The sequence below is a fragment of the Procambarus clarkii genome, chromosome 6, assembly GCF_040958095.1.
Source record: "Procambarus clarkii isolate CNS0578487 chromosome 6, FALCON_Pclarkii_2.0, whole genome shotgun sequence".
Lineage (NCBI taxonomy): Eukaryota > Metazoa > Arthropoda > Malacostraca > Decapoda > Cambaridae > Procambarus > Procambarus clarkii.
Window position 1 is genome coordinate 15,941,305 of NC_091155.1, and position 17,952 is coordinate 15,959,256.

At 44.0% G+C, this 17,952-nt stretch overlaps 2 protein-coding genes across 2 annotated transcripts; one reads left to right on the forward strand and one right to left on the reverse strand.

Moving 5' to 3' along the window:
• Nucleotides 1-138: 138 nt before the first annotated feature.
• LOC138355326 (probable inactive protein kinase DDB_G0270444) lies at nucleotides 139-4,001 on the forward strand. The gene is made up of 2 exons (XM_069310205.1): nucleotides 139-267; nucleotides 2,664-4,001. The coding sequence occupies exons 1-2, from the start codon at nucleotides 139-141 to the stop codon at nucleotides 3,999-4,001; spliced, it is 1,467 nt and encodes a 488-aa protein (XP_069166306.1).
• Nucleotides 4,002-11,826: 7,825 nt separating this feature from the next.
• LOC123751210 (basic proline-rich protein-like) lies at nucleotides 11,827-16,697 on the reverse strand. The gene is made up of 2 exons (XM_069310207.1): nucleotides 16,656-16,697; nucleotides 11,827-13,140 (listed from the first exon to the last, which is right to left on the reverse strand). The coding sequence occupies exons 1-2, from the start codon at nucleotides 16,695-16,697 to the stop codon at nucleotides 11,827-11,829; spliced, it is 1,356 nt and encodes a 451-aa protein (XP_069166308.1).
• Between the last annotated feature and the right edge of the window lie 1,255 nt (nucleotides 16,698-17,952).

Below are 17,952 nucleotides of genomic sequence, written 5' to 3' on the forward strand. Positions count from 1 at the left end.
CATTTTCTCTTTTTTCACTCTGTCAATCCCCCTTAAATTTTGTATGGCCATGTGAGAGTAGCCCGGTGACTATAGCCACCCCGTGGGGCGGAGCGCCGCAACTATATCTAAACCCCCTCAACTCTTCCAATAGTTAAGATGCGTTATCCTTCATTAAGAGCTCCTTACATGTCCAGACCTGAAGACAGCATGAGGCGCTACTTCTGTCCATTAAGAAATGCGAGAATGCGTCCAGAAATCACCTCGTGCATTCTGTGGGACAGCATGGTCATGAGTACATACGTGCTGGAGTGCGTGCTGGAGTGCGTGCTTATGTTAAGAAATCTTTTTACCTAACATTTGCCTCTTCAACATTGCATGAACGCTCACTCCCATGCTTGGGAGAGCAGTGACACGACGCAAGTGAGAGAACAAGCCCAACATGCAGACGAGGACGACTGTGGTCTTGTGTTCCTCTGAGTGTGGTCTCTCCTTTACACTCTCAAATACAAATAAAAATGCTAAATACGGAGAGAGAGAGAGAGAGAGAGAGAGAGAGAGAGAGAGAGAGAGAGAGAGAGAGAGAGAGAGAGAGAGAGAGAGAGAGAGAGAGAAAGAGAGAGAGAGAGAGAGAGAGAGAGAGAGAGAGAGAGAGAGAGAGAGAGAGAGAGAGAGAGAGAGAGAGAGAGAGAGAGAGAGAGAGAGAGAGAGAGAGAGAGAGAGAGAGAGAGAGAGAGAGAGAGAGAGAGAGAGAGAGAGAGAGAGAGAGAGAGAGAGAGAGAGAGAGAGAGAGAGAGAGAGAGAGAGAGAGAGAGAGAGAGAGAGAGAGAGAGAGAGAGAGAGAGAGAGAGAGAGAGAGAGAGAGAGAGAGAGAGAGAGAGAGAGAGAGAGAGAGAGAGAGAGAGAGAGAGAGAGAGAGAGAGAGAGAGAGAGAGAGAGAGAGAGAGAGAGAGAGAGAGAGAGAGAGAGAGAGAGAGAGAGAGAGAGAGAGAGAGAGAGAGAGAGAGAGAGAGAGAGAGAGAGAGAGAGAGAGAGAGAGAGAGAGAGAGAGAGAGAGAGAGAGAGAGAGAGAGAGAGAGAGAGAGAGAGAGAGAGAGAGAGAGAGAGAGAGAGAGAGAGAGAGAGAGAGAGAGAGAGAGAGAGAGAGAGAGAGAGAGAGAGAGAGAGAGAGAGAGAGAGAGAGAGAGAGAGAGAGAGAGAGAGAGAAGAGAGAGAGAGAGAGAGAGAGAGAGAGAGAGAGAGAGAGAGAGAGAGAGAGAGAGGGAAAGAGAGAGAGAGAGAGAGAGAGAGAGAGAGAGAGAGAGAGAGAGAGAGAGAGAGAGAGAGAGAGAGAGGGAAAGAGAGAGAGAGGGAGAGAGCATTAGAGATAGACACAAAAATAAGAGGAAATCTGAGATTCAGATAAACTGTAGACAGACATAGTAAATGGGGGGGGGGGGGGTAATGTGTGTATTAGCAAGCAACATCAGCAGAGGAAGAGCTACGAACAGCAGATAGACGCCAGATTCCCGAAGCAGCTACGCAAGCACTTACGAACCTTTACATCATTTCTCAATCTTTGGTGGCTTTGTTTACAATTATTAAATAGACAATAAGCTCCGAAGTCAGGAGGCTGTTTATAACAATAACAATAACAACAGTTGACTGGGATTATTTCATGCTTGTAAACTGTTTAATAAATGTAACCAAAGCCGTCAAAGTTTGAGGAAAGATGTACACATTCGTAAGTTCTTGCGTAACTGCTTCGTGAATCTGGCCCTTGTTAAGGAGGATTTGTTGAAGTCCCTTGAGGTCTCGAAGGTCACTGACGAAGCTACATGACCATATAAACTCTCCTACCACCACCACCATCACCACCACCACCCCCAGAAGCCATGGACTTGCCCCTGAGCGCCTCGACTTCGTGGATGGACTCAAGGGCAGAGAAGATGTTAATCAATATGTGTGTGTGTAACTTTGGCGGGAATGTCCAAGTCATTGCTTGACCCTCCAGCGGCAGCAACAGCCAGAAGGATCTGTATAAAAGGCGAACCTCGAGTCACCTAACCATCATAACCTCCTCAGCTCGTCCTGTCACACCAGCATCATGGTGAGTAGCTCTTGGTCACTCCCAGCATCAGTATGTTGCAATTTTTGCTCCTGTCTAGTGTACATAGTTCGCTACAATGTTCCTGTCTAGTGTACATAGTTCGCTACAATGTTCCTGTCTAGTGTACATAGTCCACTACATAGACTGTTCCTCTCTATTAACCAAATATTAATTCGACCACTAACAATATATGAACAACTTACATATAACTGAACATGTAATTGATTCCTTAATGATTGTAAACAAATAATTTCTGAACTTAAAATATAAGGACGCGGCTCTCTCTCGCTCAGTGTCAATGTTAATATTTCTTGTTAATGCTGTTTAAGCAATTTCTTCATCTCCAGTACAAGATGAGTCAAGTTATTGTGTTTGTTGCAGAGAGCTGGAGTTGCTGGACTATGTCTGGCCCTCCTGGTCACCTTCTCCTGGGCTGAGTTGCCAAGTGGAGGTGGAGGTGGACGGTATAGTGCACCTTCTGGAGGCGGTGGAGGTGGAGGAGGTGGTATACTCTGCGGTAGTAATGGAATATTATGTGGAGGTGGAGGCAGTGGAGGAGGAGTAGGAGGGAAATACTCGGTACCTTCTGGAGGAGGTGGAGGCGGTGGTGGAGGACGATATTCGGCGCCTTCTGGAGGAGGTGGAGGCGGTGGAGGAGGTGGTGGTGGAGGACGATATTCGGCACCTTCTGGAGGAGGTGGAGGCGGTGGTGGTGGAGGACGATATTCGGCATCTTCTGGAGGAGGTGGAGGCGGCGGTGGAGGACGATATTCGGCACCTTCTGGAGGCGGCGGAGGTGGAGGCGGTGGTGGAGGACGATATTCGGCACCTTCTGGAGGCGGCGGAGGTGGAGGCGGTGGAGGCGGTGGTGGTGGAGGACGCTATTCGGCACCTTCTGGAGGCGGCGGAGGTGGAGGTGGTGGTGGAGGACGCTATTCGGCACCTTCTGGAGGCGGTGGAGGTGGAGGCGGTGGAGGCGGTGGTGGTGGTGGAGGACGCTATTCAGCACCTTCTGGAGGGGGTGGAGGTGGAGGCGGTGGTGGTGGAGGACGATATTCGGCTCCTTCGGGAGGCGGCGGAGGTGGGGGCGGCGGTGGAGGACGATATTCGGCACCTTCTGGAGGAGGTGGAGGTGGAGGCGGTGGTGGAGGACGATATTCGGCACCTTCTGGTGGCGGTGGAGGTGGTGGTGGAGGACGATATTCGGCACCTTCTGGAGGAGGTGGAGGTGGAGGCGGTGGTGGAGGACGATATTCGGCACCTTCTGGAGGAGGTGGAGGTGGAGGCGGTGGTGGAGGACGATATTCGGCACCTTCTGGTGGAGGTGGGGGCGGCGGTGGAGGACGATATTCGGCACCTTCGGGAGGCGGCGGAGGTGGTGGTGGAGGACGATATTCGGCACCTTCTGGAGGCGGCGGAGGTGGAGGTGGTGGTGGAGGACGATATTCGGCACCTTCTGGAGGCGGCGGAGGTGGAGGTGGTGGTGGAGGACGATATTCGGCACCTTCTGGAGGCAGAGGAGGTGGAGGTGGCGGTGGAGGACGATATTCGGCACCTTCTGGAGGAGGTGGAGGTGGAGGCGGTGGTGGAGGACGCTATTCGGCACCTTCTGGAGGAGGTGGAGGTGGAGGCGGTGGTGGAGGACGCTATTCGGCACCTTCTGGAGGAGGTGGAGGTGGTGGTGGAGGACGATATTCGGCTCCTTCTGGAGGAGGTGGAGGTGGTATACTCTGCGGTAGTAATGGAATACTATGTGGAGGTGGATCAGGTGGAGGTGGATCATCTGGTGGCGGTGGCAGTAGTTATGGGAAATAAAGAAACTCATGCAATTGCAAAACGAAGTGGAAATATTTCTGCCTGGCGAAGATTTCTCAGTCCATCATGTGACGTGATCAGGCGTGCTTGTGTAAGCTCAGTGATAAATGTATTATAATGCCTCTTCACATATTTATATTTGCACAAACACCTTGTAAAATTATTATTTATTATTCTTTACTTAAATGTTTAATGTTACAATAAAGAATGAAATATCTTATACTGGCTTCTTGCTTTCCTGAGGAAAGATTAGTTTTTTCCGTCCAGTAAGAATGATTAAGAACATACTCGTTGTTTTCTAATTGATAAAATGATGACTAAAATTGTTGCCTGCAAATAGATGTCTAAACTTAAAAGTAATTAGATCTCATGTCTGTGATAGTCTAGTACTCAAACAATTTAGCCACCGACTGTACAAAAGTGTTGGGAAGTTATAAGACCTCTACCCTCAACATCCGCCAGCATTATTAGGCACAGATATTTCATCAAATCACTTTGTAGGGATATATTCCAATGAATATGATCGATAAATAATCCTAACACAAATCGCCTCCATATTTCTTGTGTTCTTCATTTGGGAAGGAGGTTTAATAACTAATGGTCCATAGTGAAACTACTGCGACCCAAAACTACTCAGTTTTGCACTATTTAAAACGGAGAAGATAGAGACAAAATAATATTCATCTGGAAAATAATGGAAGGTCAGATTCCAAACCTTCGCAAACGAAATATATTAACGTGGATCAGGACATGGATTAAAGACAGAAAAATAAGGTCAGCATAAATGAAGTTGAAGGGTCTCGCAAGTAGTGCCATAGAGCTCTGTAATGGGCTTATTGCTTATGGACCAGTTCGTCCTCCTAAGGTCTCCCAACGTCAAGAATCTGTCGTACTAAAGTGCCATTATCCTAACCTACCAGAGGACCTAAAACAGAAAACATGATAGTTCGTCACTTTCGCGAGCCGCTATCATTTCCTAGTAAAAAGATTTTTGGCAGTGGGTAAACGTCAAAATACGACGCTTGCAACACCAGCCACAAAGTGGAGGACAAAACAGAAACTCTCATAATACAGTTGATGAGGAAAATGAGTCAACAAGGAGAAATCAGGCAAGAAAAATAGGTAGATCCACCTGCCTGTGGCTACAGCGTTAATGCATGAAATCTAAACCCAGATGCACGATAAGCGCCTAATCATTCACAAACATGACAACCAAGATGGAAGGACGTCGTTATAGTGATGCATTAGAGGTGAGAAAGTGAAATTCTCTGACGGAACCACAGTGATGAGCGAGTTAAAATATATGAAACTGAACTCTTACAATGAACATTTGTGGATTGGTGAAATTTTACTATAAATAAATGCTAGCAAATATGTTATTATTATTACTATTATTATTATTATTGGTAATGTCTTCTCACAGACATAATAACATAGAATAAACCCCCCCACACTCGTGTATTTGTCAAATTTTTGTAATGATTACATCTCAATGTCTATGATTAGACGTTGAGATGTAAGTCTCGTCCTAATCACACACTAAGACCTTGATAAAGCACTCAGGAGAGTGTGAAAGACTTGTGTAAAATCTTTAAAAAAAACATTCACACATTCACACAAACCCACAGAACTGTGGATTTTTGTCTTATGTTGTTATTATTATTATTATTATTATTATTATTATTATTATTATTATTATTATTTTTAATGCACAAGGAAATCACAATTACATGATGTATCAGTTCAGTTCAGCTTGAAATTTTACTGAATTCAATTTGTGTTATTTGTCATAAGACATCTTAACAAGATGTCTTAGTTGATGTAGCACCTGTGTTGCGGCTGCGAACCTCTTCACAAATTGTATTACTATATATTTCCTATGCCATAATCTCTGAAATTACTGCGTTCGTTCAACGGAAAGACCATTCTGATATTCACATGCATGCATGGCGTGTTATTCTTGATAGAGGGAGTTGAAGTGAAGGAACCTGTGGGGTATGGTTTTTGTGATGTTAATATATTTATTAATTATAATATATAGTTATTTATATCCACAAACCAGCGACATCTCTTCTGAGTGGGAGAGTCTGAAGGGACGGCATTGTATCGGGTATTTATGTTTGCTTATCATTAGATGCGTGACACTGTCTTCAGTGTTTCCAATAAGTTTAGATAAGATCGTGGACAGGAATACAAAATTATTACTCATGGATTGATTTGGTGAGACTTAAAATTTCAAGCACACATTATCTTTCAGGCATACAAATTTCCTTGTGCATTGTTGCAACTTTGTTAGTTATGCTCCAGAGAGAAAATTTCAGATGTTTCTTTGTAATACTCTAATATAAATTCAAAGTTTATAAGGCAAGGATTGGCAATTATCACGAGAAAGCACTAAGACGTTATGGTTAGTCTTCCTAGCCAGTCTTCAGGTCAGGAAGAACTTCCCAGTGCCAGTCTTCCCTCTTTTCTTACCTTGACGCAGATTAGAATGATTTCCATGTATGTATTTGAGGGAAGCGCGTTAAGAAGTCTTACACCCACACCAGAGTGTACAAGGGTAAGTTGTAAAAACATGATTTGGTATCAGTTCGGTGCCAGGAGGACCCCTAGGGGATGCAGATAAGTTCCAGGTTAAGTTATTTATAGTGTACTGCAGAGCATTGCGTTATGGTGTGCAACTGGGAATACCCAGGACACTGATTCGAATCACTATACATTGCTCCAATTGATTTTCCCAATAATAATAATAATAAAAATAATAATAATAATAATAATTATTATTATTAATATTATTTTTATGATTTTTATAAACATAGTAAAATTTAAATCAAAATATATATTTACCCATTAGGAACTAATACAGCTCGTCATCTCAAGAATATACTACCGAACGAGAGCTACTATTAACGACCATTAGTGACCATCAGAAGACGGTCTTCTTATCACAAACAAAGCAATTTCGACGAGTGTATCATCCAAAATACACCAAATCGTTGAACTCACTTTCTTACCGTGCTGGCGACGCAAAAAACATACCGTCCCTTCAGTTCATATTCCAGTTTTATAAACACTGTCTTGATGACACAAACTGGTCTCTGCCAAATGTGAAGCCTTAATATGGATATTTTAGCTCAAGGCAAAACTCACATAGCTACAGATAGCAAAAACAAAGTGTATTTCCGGGTTGGAACATTCTAAAGGCTTGGAACAGCCCAATATAATTAAAGTCTTGGAACAACCTAATGTAATTAAAGTCAATGAGGTACAAATGAATATCAACATCAACAGCAGTGGTTGTTGCACAACTAGGCCTACTCTTTTAACATACTGAGAAAAAATATACATGTAATTATCAGTTCCATTTAGTAAACAGGCGTAAATAAATTCCTGTATAAATAATCCTGCAATATTTATAATAATGTTATATGTTGAATTGGGACTATAATACCGACTAGTTACACTATACAGTCATACACTATACGATTATATCTATAGTCGTACTGCCTAGTTACACTATACAGGACCATAGGTCGTACTGCCTATAGTTACACTATACAGGACCATAAGTCGTACTGCCTATAGCTACACTATACAGGATCATAAGTCGTACTGCCTAGCTTCACTGACCCACATGCGACTGCGTGCCTTGTTTCCACTCTTGACGGTCAATAATGTCAGCAAATACTGATTTTTTTTACCAGCAAATGTTCATTACTCGCGCCTGGAGCACAGAAACTTACGAGTGGTGAGAACATTTGGTTGCAAAATCCGGTCAAATAAGGCATAGAGAATACGGGGTGACTTGTCAGCTGTTTCATTATTTGTCTTTCGGCAGATGTGACATGTGGACCTCCGGATGTATATTTAGTATGTGTGTAGTTACTTAAGTGTAGTCACAGGCTGGGAGCTATTATCGTGGTGTTTCGTCTTCCCAGTACTCTTTAGTGTATGTGTGTGTACTCACCTAGTTGTACTCATCTAGTTGTGCTTGCGGAGGTTGAGTTCTTTGGTCCCGCCTCTCAAACGTCAATCTTCTGGAGTACAGATTACTGAGTTTCTTAAGCTTCATCATATCTACATTTGAAACTGTGTATGGAGTCAGTCTCCACCACATCACTACCTAATGCATTCCACCTGTCAACTACTGTTACGAACCCGACTCCACCGTTGGAGCATGGAATAGGAACGTCAACGCCATCTGTGAGTCTGCCTCCTAAACTCCCACAAAATGGACGACGCCATCTGGTGGTGGCAGTAGGATACCTGTCAGAGACTCTAGATTCCTGCCTTGGTCAGCCCGAAGAGTCGTTGTAGCTGACCTCTGGTAAGGTGGCGCCTAGAAATCAGCGCCATATATTGTGAGAGGAGTTGTATGTTAATGTCAGAGTCCGTAAGTGGTATTTCCTAGTGTCCCAAGTACTGGCCAGTTCACTGATGACGTGTCTGTAACCACAGAGGCGACGTAGGGCTGCTGTGGTATGAGAACAGTCAGTCTACCCAGGGCAGCCTATTATCTCTCTACTCCATTCTGCTTTACGGGAGCAGTGAGCCGCCGCCGAAGAGGAACTATGATGTATCTGCTGTCTGCCTGTGAAGTGGCAGTGACAGAATTTGGCGTATCCCGGGACTGGCTAGAGGAAGAGACGACCGACAGTGAGGTGCTACTGAGGAGTGTAACTAGCTAGTTGCAAGAAGCTCCTGTCAGGGGTTCGCTACCCTTGTATTTGTTCGTGGAGAGGCCCAGCAGCTCGATGCTGATGTTCTCTGCCAGCACCAGGCTGGAGAGTGATTGTGGGCGTTCACAAGGAGCACCTAGTGAGACCGTGTATAGGCTGGCCCATGGCTAGGGTAGACTCGTTGGTGTTTCCCAGTACTGGTTGAGGACGGTACTGTGTGTTGAGGAAACACGGAAGTTGACAAGGCTGCATTGCATGAGCATCGAGGACCGCTTAGTGTCCTATGAGAGCGACACGTGTGTATATATCAGTGTAGTAATACTTCGTTTATCATTCTATTTAAGGTGATGGGATAGAGATAATATGTGAATATATTGATAATTGATGAAGTGTCGTATTCCTTTAAACTCCCTTCTTGTGCTTTACTTGCATTACCGAGCTCACTCCTTGAAAGCCACTACCGACTTGGGGTCGGTTACTAGTACATTGGTTCCTAAAGCAAAGAACCCGGTTGCGACCCATAGTGGCCGTAACAACTACTTTGACACTGAAAAAGTTCTTTCTAACATCCCTGTGGCTCATTTGGGTAAAAAGTTTATCCTTATCTACCCTGTCAATTCCTCTGAGAATTTTATAGGTAGTGATCCATGTCTCCTTTTACTCCTCTGTCTCCCTGTATTGTGAGGTGTATTTCACGCAGCCTTTCCTCGTAACTCATGGCTTTTACTTCTGGGACTAGCCTAGTGGCATACCTCTGATCTTTTTCCAGCTTCGTCTTGTGCTTGACAAGGTACGGGCTCCATGCTGGGGCCGCATACTCCAGGAATAGTCTTACATATGCTGTGTACAAGGTTCTGAATGATTAATTACACAGGTTCCTGAAGGCTGCTCTGATGTTAGCCAGTCTAGCGTATGCCGCAGATGTATTTTTTTATGTGGGCTTCAGGAAACAGGTTTGGTGTGATATCAACTCCTAGATCTTTCTCTCTGTCTGTTTCATGAAGTTCTTCATTTCCCATTCGGTATCTTGTATCTGGCCTCCTATTTCCACCGCCTAGTTTCATGACCTTACATTTAGTCGGATTGAACTTTAGTAGCCATTTGTTGGACCATTCGTTCAGTCTGTCTAATTCAGTCTGTCTACCCTGTTTTTCCCTGCAGGATCGAGCTCTAGCTCTTGGATCCAGGCGTTCTTGCCATCGGTTGTCTGTTGTAATGACTCCTGACCTATTTCCCTATCACATCTACTTTTCAAATTATGAATAGAGTTAGCTTCCTCAACCTCCTCCTTTATTTCATTCCATTCTCCCACAGCTCTTACGGTAAGTAAAAAACTATATAGCATCTCTGAGTCATCTGAATCTTGGGCGACCGTCCGCCTTGAAGTCCACTGTAAACATTTCCTCTTTTTCCACTCTGTCAATCCCCCTTAAATTTTTTATGGCTATGTGAGTGTAGCCCCGTCACTATAGCCACCCCGTGGGGCGAGCGGTGAGAGTAGCCCCACTCACTATAACCTCCCCGTGGAGCGAGCAGTGAGAGTAGCCCCAGTTACTATAGCCTCCCTGTGTGCGGAGGGCGACCACCATACTTAAACATCTCTAATTTTCCAATATCCATGAAGAAATGCGAGAATGCGTCTAGAAATGAGCGCGTGCATGCTGAGGGTCAGCATGGTCATGAGTACATGCGTGCTGGAGTGCGTGCTTGTGTTAAGAAATCTTTTTACCTAACATTTGCCTCTTCAACAATGCATGAACGCTCACTCCCATGCTTGGGAGAGCAGTGACACGACGTAAGTGAGAGAACAAGCCCAACATGCAAACGAGGACGACTGTGGTCTTGTGTTCCTCAGAGTGTGGTCTCTCCTTTACACTCTCACATCCTGAGTGTGGTCTCTCCTTACACTTACACATTCTGAGTGTGGTCTCTCCTTTACACTCTCACATCCTGATTGTGGTCTCTCCTTACACTTACACATTCTGAGTGTGGTCTCTCCTTACACTTACACATTCTGAGTGTGGTCTCTCCTTTACACTCTCACATCCTGAGTGTGGTCTCTCCTTACACTTACACATTCTGAGTGTGGTCTCTCCTTACACTTACACATTCTGAGTGTGGTCTCTCCTTACACTTACACATTCTGAGTGTGGTCTCTCCTTTACACTCTCAAATACAAATAAAATACTAAATACGGAGAGAGAGAGAGAGAGAGAGAGAGAGAGAGAGAGAGAGAGAGAGAGAGAGAGAGCATTAGAGATAGACACAAATTGCAGAAGAAATCCGAGATTCAGATAAACTGTAGACAGACATAGTAAATGGGGGGGGGGTAATGTGTGTATTAGCAAGCAGTATCAGCAGAGGAAGAGCTACGAACAGCAGATAGACGGCCAGATTCCCGAAGCAGTTACGCAAGCACTTACGAACCTGTACATCTTTTCTTAATCTTTGGCGGCTTTGTTTACCATTATTAAACAATCAATAAGCTCCTAAGTCAGGAGGCTGTTTATAACAATAATAACAGATGATTGTGAAGTTTTCATGCTTGTAAACTGTTTAATAAATATAACCAAAGCCGTCAAAGTTTGTGGAAAGATGTACACATTCGTAAGTTCTTGCGTAACTGCTTCGTGCATCTGGCCACTGTAGAGGAGGATTCGTTGAAGTCCCGTGAGGTCTCGAAGGTCACTGACGAAGCTACATGACCATATAATCTCTCCTACCACCACCACCACCACCACCATCACCACCACCACCACCAGAACCCATGGACTTGCCCCTGAGTGCCTCGTCTTCGTGGATGGACTCAAGGGCAGAGAAGATGTTAATCAATATGTGTGTGTGTAACTTTGATGGGAATGTCCAAGTCATTGCTTGACCCTCCAGCGGCAGCAACAGCCAGAAGGATCTGTATAAAAGGCGAACCTAGAGTCACCTAACCATCATAACCTTCTCAGCTCGTCCTGTTACACCAGCAACATGGTGAGTAGCTCTTGGTCACTCCCAGCATCAGTATGTTACAATTTTTGCTCCTGTCTAGCGTACATAGTTCGCTATAATGTTCCTGTCTAGTGTACATAGTCCACTACATAGACTGTTCCCCTCTATTAACCAAATATTAATTCATCCACTAACAATATATGAACAACTTACATATAACTGAACATGTAATTGATTCTTTAATGATGGTAAACAAATAATTTCTGAACTTAAAATATAAGGACACGGCTCTCTCTCGCTCAGTGTCAATGTTAATGTTTCTTGTTAATGCTGTTTAAGCAATTTCTTCATCTCTAGTACAAGATGAATCAAGTTATTGTGTTTGTTGCAGAGAGCTGGAGTTGCTGGACTATGTCTGGCCCTCCTGGTCACCTTCTCCTGGGCTGAGTTGCCAAGTGGAGGTGGAGGTGGACGGTATGGTGCACCTTCTGGAGGCGGTGGAGGTGGAGGAGGTGGTATACTCTGCGGTAGTAATGGAATACTATGTGGAGGTGGAGGCAGTGGAGGAGGAGTAGGAGGGAAATACTTGGCACCTTCTGGAGGAGGTGGAGGCGGTGGAGGAGGTGGTGGTGGAGGACGATATTCGGCACCTTCTGGAGGCGGCGGGGGTGGAGGCGGCGGGGGTGGAGGCGGTGGTGGAGGACGATATTCGGCACCTTCTGGAGGTGGCGGAGGTGGAGGCGGTGGTGGAGGACGATATTCGGCACCTTCTGGAGGTGGCGGAGGTGGAGGCGGTGGTGGAGGACGATATTCGGCACCTTCTGGAGGAGGTGGAGGTGGTGGTGGAGGACGATATTCGTCACCTTCTGGAGGTGGCGGTGGTGGAGGACGATATTCGGCACCTTCTGGAGGAGGTGGAGGTGGAGGTGGAGGCGGAGGTGGAGGCGGTGGTGGTGGTGGTGGAGGGCGATATTCGGCACCTTCTGGAGGTGGCGGAGGTGGAGGCGGTGGTGGAGGACGATATTCGGCACCTTCTGGAGGAGGGGGAGGTGGAGGTGGTGGTGGAGGACGATATTCGGCACCTTCTGGAGGCGGCGGAGGTGGAGGTGCTGGTGGAGGACGATATTCGGCACCTTCTGGAGGCGGTGGAGGTGGAGGTGGTGGTGGAGGACGATATTCGGCACCTTCTGGAGGAGGTGGAGGTGGAGGCGGTGGTGGTGGACGATATTCGGCGCCTTCTGGAGGAGGTGGAGGTGGAGGCGGTGGTGGAGGACGATATTCGGCACCTTCTGGAGGCGGTGGAGGTGGAGGCGGTGGTGGTGGAGGACGATATTCGGCACCTTCTGGAGGAGGTGGAGGCGGTGGTGGAGGACGATATTCGGCACCTTCTGGAGGCGGCGGAGGTGGAGGCGGCGGTGGAGGACGATATTCGTCACCTTCTGGAGGAGGTGGAGGTGGAGGCGGTGGTGGAGGACGATATTCGGCACCTTCTGGAGGCGGCGGAGGTGGAGGTGGCGGTGGAGGACGATATTCGGCACCTTCTTGAGGAGGTGGAGGTGGTATACTCTGCGGTAGTAATGGAATACTATGTGGAGGTGGATCAGGTGGAGGTGGATCATCTGGTGGCGGTGGCAGTAGCTATGGGAAATAAACAAACTCATGCAATTGTAAAACGAAGTGGAAATATTTCTGCCTGGCGAAGATCTCTCAGTCCATCATGTGACGTGATCAGGCGTGCTTGTGTAAGCTCACAGTGGTAAATGTATTATAATGCCTCTTCACATATTTATATTTGCACAAACACCTTGTAAAATTATTATTTATTATTCCTTATTTATTAAATGTTTAATGTTACAATAAAGAATGAAATATCTTATACTGGCTTCTTGCTTTCCTGAGGAAAGAGTTGTTTTTTTCGTCCAGTAAGAATGATTAAGAACATACTCGTTGTTTTTTAATTGATAAAATGATGACTAAAATTGTTTCCTGCAAATAGATGTCTAAACTTGAAAAGGAATTAGATTTCAAGTCTGTGATAGTCTAGTACTCAAATAATTTAGCCACCGACTGTACAAGTGTTGGGAAGTTATAAGACCTCTACCCTCAACATCCGCCAGCATTATTAGGCACAGATCAGATATATTAGGCATAAAATCACTTTGTAGGGATATATTCCAATGAATATGATCGATAAATGATCCTAACACAAATCGCCTCCACATTTCTTGTGTTCTTCATTTGGGAAGGAGGATTAATAATTAATGGTCCATAGTGAAACTACTGAGACCCAAAATTACTCAGTTTTGCACTCTTTGAGACGAAAACGAAATAATATACATCTGGAAAATAATGGAAGGTCAGATTCCAAACCTTCGAAAACGAAACATATTAACGTGGATTATAGCATGGATTAAAGACAGAAAAATAAGGTTAGCATAAATGAAGTTGACGGCTCTCGCAAATAGTGGCATAAGGCTCTCTACTGGGTTTATTGCTTGGGTAAACGTTAAAATGCGACGCTTGTAACACCAACAACAAAGTGGAGGACAAAACAGAGACTCGTATTATATTCCATTAGATTAAATGAGTAGATCCACCTGCCTGTGGCTACAACGTCTAGATGCATGGCACATAAACCCAGATGCACGATAAGCGCCTAATCATTCACAAACATGAGAACCAGGATGGAAGGACGTCACTGATGCATTAGAGGTGAGAAAGTGAAATTCTCTGACGGAACAACAGTGATGAGCGACTTAAATTATATGAAACTGAACTCTTACAATGAACATTTGTGGATTTGTGAAATTTTACGATAAATAAATGCTAGCAAATATGTTATTATTATTACTATTATTATTATTATTGGTAATGTCTTCTCACAGACATAATAACATAGAATAAAAACCCCACACTTGTGTATTTGTCAATTTTTTGTAATGATTACATCTGAACGAATAAGATTAGACGTTGAGATGTAAGTCTCGTCCTAATCACATATTAAGACCTTGATAAAGCACTCAGGAGAGTGTGAAAGACTTGTGTAAAATCCTTAAAAAAACATTCACACATTCACACAAACCCACAGAAGTGAGGGTTTTTGTCTTATGTTGTTATTATTATTCTTCTTCTTCTTATTATTATTAATGCACAAGGAAATCACATTAACATGATGTATCAGTTCAGTTCAGCTTGAAATTTTACTGAATTCAATTTACGTTATTTGTCATAACACATCTTAACAAGATGTCTCAGCTGATGTAGCAACTGTGTTGCGGCTGCGAACCTCTTCACAAATTGTATTACTATATATTTCCTAGGCCATAATCTTCGAAATACTGCGTTCGTTCAAAGGAAAGACTATTCTGATATTCACATGCATACATAGCGTGTTATTCTTGATAGAGGGAGTTGAAGTGAAGGAAACTGTGGGGTATGTTTTTTGTGATGTTAATATATTATATTAATTATAATATATAGTTATTTATATCCACAAACCAGCGATATCTCTTGTGAGTTGGAGAGTCTGAAGGGACGGCATTTTATCGGGTATTTATGTTTGCTTATCATTAGATGCGTGACATTGTCTTCAGTGTTTCTAATAACTTTAGATCGTGGACAGGTATACAAAATTATTATTCAGGGATTGATTTGGTGAGACTTAAAATTTCAAGCACACATTGGCTTTCAGGCATATAAATTTCCTTGTGCATTGTTCTAACTTTGTTAGTTGTGCTCCTGAGAGAAAATTTCAGATGTTCCTTTGCAATACTTTAATATAAATTCAAAGTTTATAACGCAAGGAATGGCAATTATCACGAGAAAGCACTATGATATTATGGTTAGTCTTTCAGGCCAGTCTTCAAAATCAGGAAGAACTTCCCAGTGCTAGTCTTCTATCTATTCTTCCCCTTGACGCAAATTAGAGTGATTTCCTTGTATGTATTTGAGGGAAGCGCGTGGAGAAGTCTTACACCTACACCAGAGTGCACAAGGGTAAGTTGTGAAAACTTGATTTGGTATCAGTTCAGTGCCAGGAGGACCCCTAGTGGATGCAGATAAGTTCCAGGTTAAGCTAATTTTTGCGTACTGCAAAGCAATGGGTTATGGTGTGCAACTGGGAATACCCAGGACGCTGATTCGAATCACTATACATTGCTCCAATTGATTTTCCCAATAATAATGATAATAATTATATTATTATTATTATTATTATTATTATTATTATTATTATTATTATTATTATTAAAACCATAGTAAAATTCAATTCAAAATATATATTTAACCATTAGGAACTAATACAGCTCGTCATCTCAAGAATATACTACCGTACGAGAGCTACTATTAATGACCATTAGTGACCATCAGAAAAAGGTCTTCTTATCCCAAACAGAGCAATTTCGACGAGTGTATCATCAGAAATACACCAAATCGTTGAACTCACTTTGTTACTGTGCTGACGACGCAAAAATCATACCGTCACTTCAGTTCATATTCCAGTTTTGTAAACACTGTCTTGACACAAACTGGTCTCTGCCAAATGTGAAGCCTTAATAAGGATATTTTAGCTCAAGGCAAAACTCACATAGCTACAGATAGCAAAAACAAAGTGCATTTCCGGGTTGGAACATTCTAATATAATTAAAGGCTTGGAACAGCCCAATATAATTAAAGTCTTGGAACAACCCAATGTAATTAAAGGCTTTGAACACCCTAATGTAATTAAAGGCTTTGAACACCCTAATGTAATTAAAGGCTTTGAACACCCTAATGTAATTAAAGTCAATGAGGTACAAATGAATATCAACATCAACAGCAGTGGTTGTTGCACAACTAGGCCTACTCTATTAACATACTGAGAAAAAATATACATGAAATTATCAGTTTCATTTAGTAAACAGGCGTAAATAAATTCCTGTATAAATAATCCTGCAATATTTATAATAATGTTATATGTTGAATTGGGACTATAATACCGACTATTTACACTATAGTCATACACAATACGATTATATCTATAGTCGTACTGCCTAGTTACACTATACAGAACCATAGGTCGTACTGCCTATAGTTACATTATACAGGACCATAAGTCGTACTGCCTATATCTACACTATGCAGGACCATAAGTCGTACTGCCTTGCTTCACTGACCCACATGCGACTGCGTGCCTTGTTTCCACTCTTGACAGTCATTAATGTCAGCTAACATTGATTTTTTTTTTACCAGCAAATGTTCATTACTCGCGCCTGGAGCAAGAAACCTTACGAGTGGTGAGAACATTTGGTTGCAAAATCAGGTCAAATAAGGCATAAAGAATACGGGGTCCGGGTGACTTTTGTCAGCTGTTTCATTATTTGTCTTTCAGCAGATGTCACATGTGGACCTCCGGATGTATATTTAGCATGTTTGTAGTTACTTAAGTGTAGTTACAGGATGGGAGCTATTATCGTAGTGTTCCGTCTTCCCAGTACTCTTTAGTGTATGTGTGTGTACTCACCTAGTTGTACTCATCTAGTTGTGCTTGCGTGGGTTGAGCTCTTTTGGTCCTGCCTATCAACGTCAACCTTCTGGAGTACAGATTACTGAGCTTCTTAAGCTCTATCATATCTACATTTGAAACTGTGTATGGAGTCAGCCTCCACCACATCACTGCCTAATGCATTCCACCTGTTAACTACTGTTACGAACCCGACTCCACCGTTGGAGCACGGAGTAGCAACGTTAACGCCATCTGTGAGTCTGCCCCCTAAACTCCCACAAAATGGACGACGCCATCTGGTGGTGGCAGTAGGATACCTGTCAGAGACTATAGATTCCTGCCTTGGTCAGCCCGAAGAGTCGCTGTAGCTGACCTCTGGTGAGGTGGCGCCTAGAAATCAGCGCCATCTATTGTGGGAGGAGTTGTATGTTAATGTCAGAGTCCATAACTGGTATTTCCTAGTGTCTCCAGTACTGGCCAGTTTACTGATGACGTGTCTGCATCCACAGAGGCGACTTAGGGCTGCTGTGGTAGGAGGACAGTCAGTCTACCCAGGGCAGCCATTATCTCACTACTCCATTCTGCTTTACGGGAGCAGTGAGCCGCCGCCGAAGAGGAACAATGATGTATCTGCTGTCTGCCTGTGAAGTGGCAGTGACAGAATTTGGCGTATCCCGGGACTGGCTAGAGGAAGAGACGACCGACAGTGAGGTGCTACGGGGGAGAGTAACTAGCTAGTTGCAAGAAGCTCCTGCCAGGGGTTCGCTACCCTTGTATTTGTTCGTGTAGAGGCCCAGCAGCTCGATGCTGATGTTCTCTGCCAGCACCAGGCTGGAGAGTGATTGTGGGCGTTCACAAGGAGCACCTAGTGAGACCGTGTATAGGCTGGCCCATGGCTAGGGTAGACTCGTTGGTGTTTCCCAGTACTGGTTGAGGACGGTACTGTGTGTTGAGGAAACACGGAAGTT

Bases quoted from the DNA above. Each gene is read 5' to 3' on its own strand.
- LOC138355326 (XM_069310205.1), top strand. From the start codon at position 139: ATGCGTTATCCTTCATTAAGAGCTCCTTACATGTCCAGACCTGAAGAC. The intron at 268-2,663 runs GTCATGAGTACA...CTTCTGGAGGAG, and splicing joins GCATTCTGTGGGACAGCATG to GTGGAGGCGGTGGTGGAGGA.
- LOC123751210 (XM_069310207.1), bottom strand. From the start codon at position 16,697: ATGACTGTCAAGAGTGGAAACAAGGCACGCAGTCGCATGTGG. The intron at 13,141-16,655 runs GTCAGTGAAGCA...TATTTCCCATAG, and splicing joins AGGCACGCAGTCGCATGTGG to CTACTGCCACCGCCACCAGA.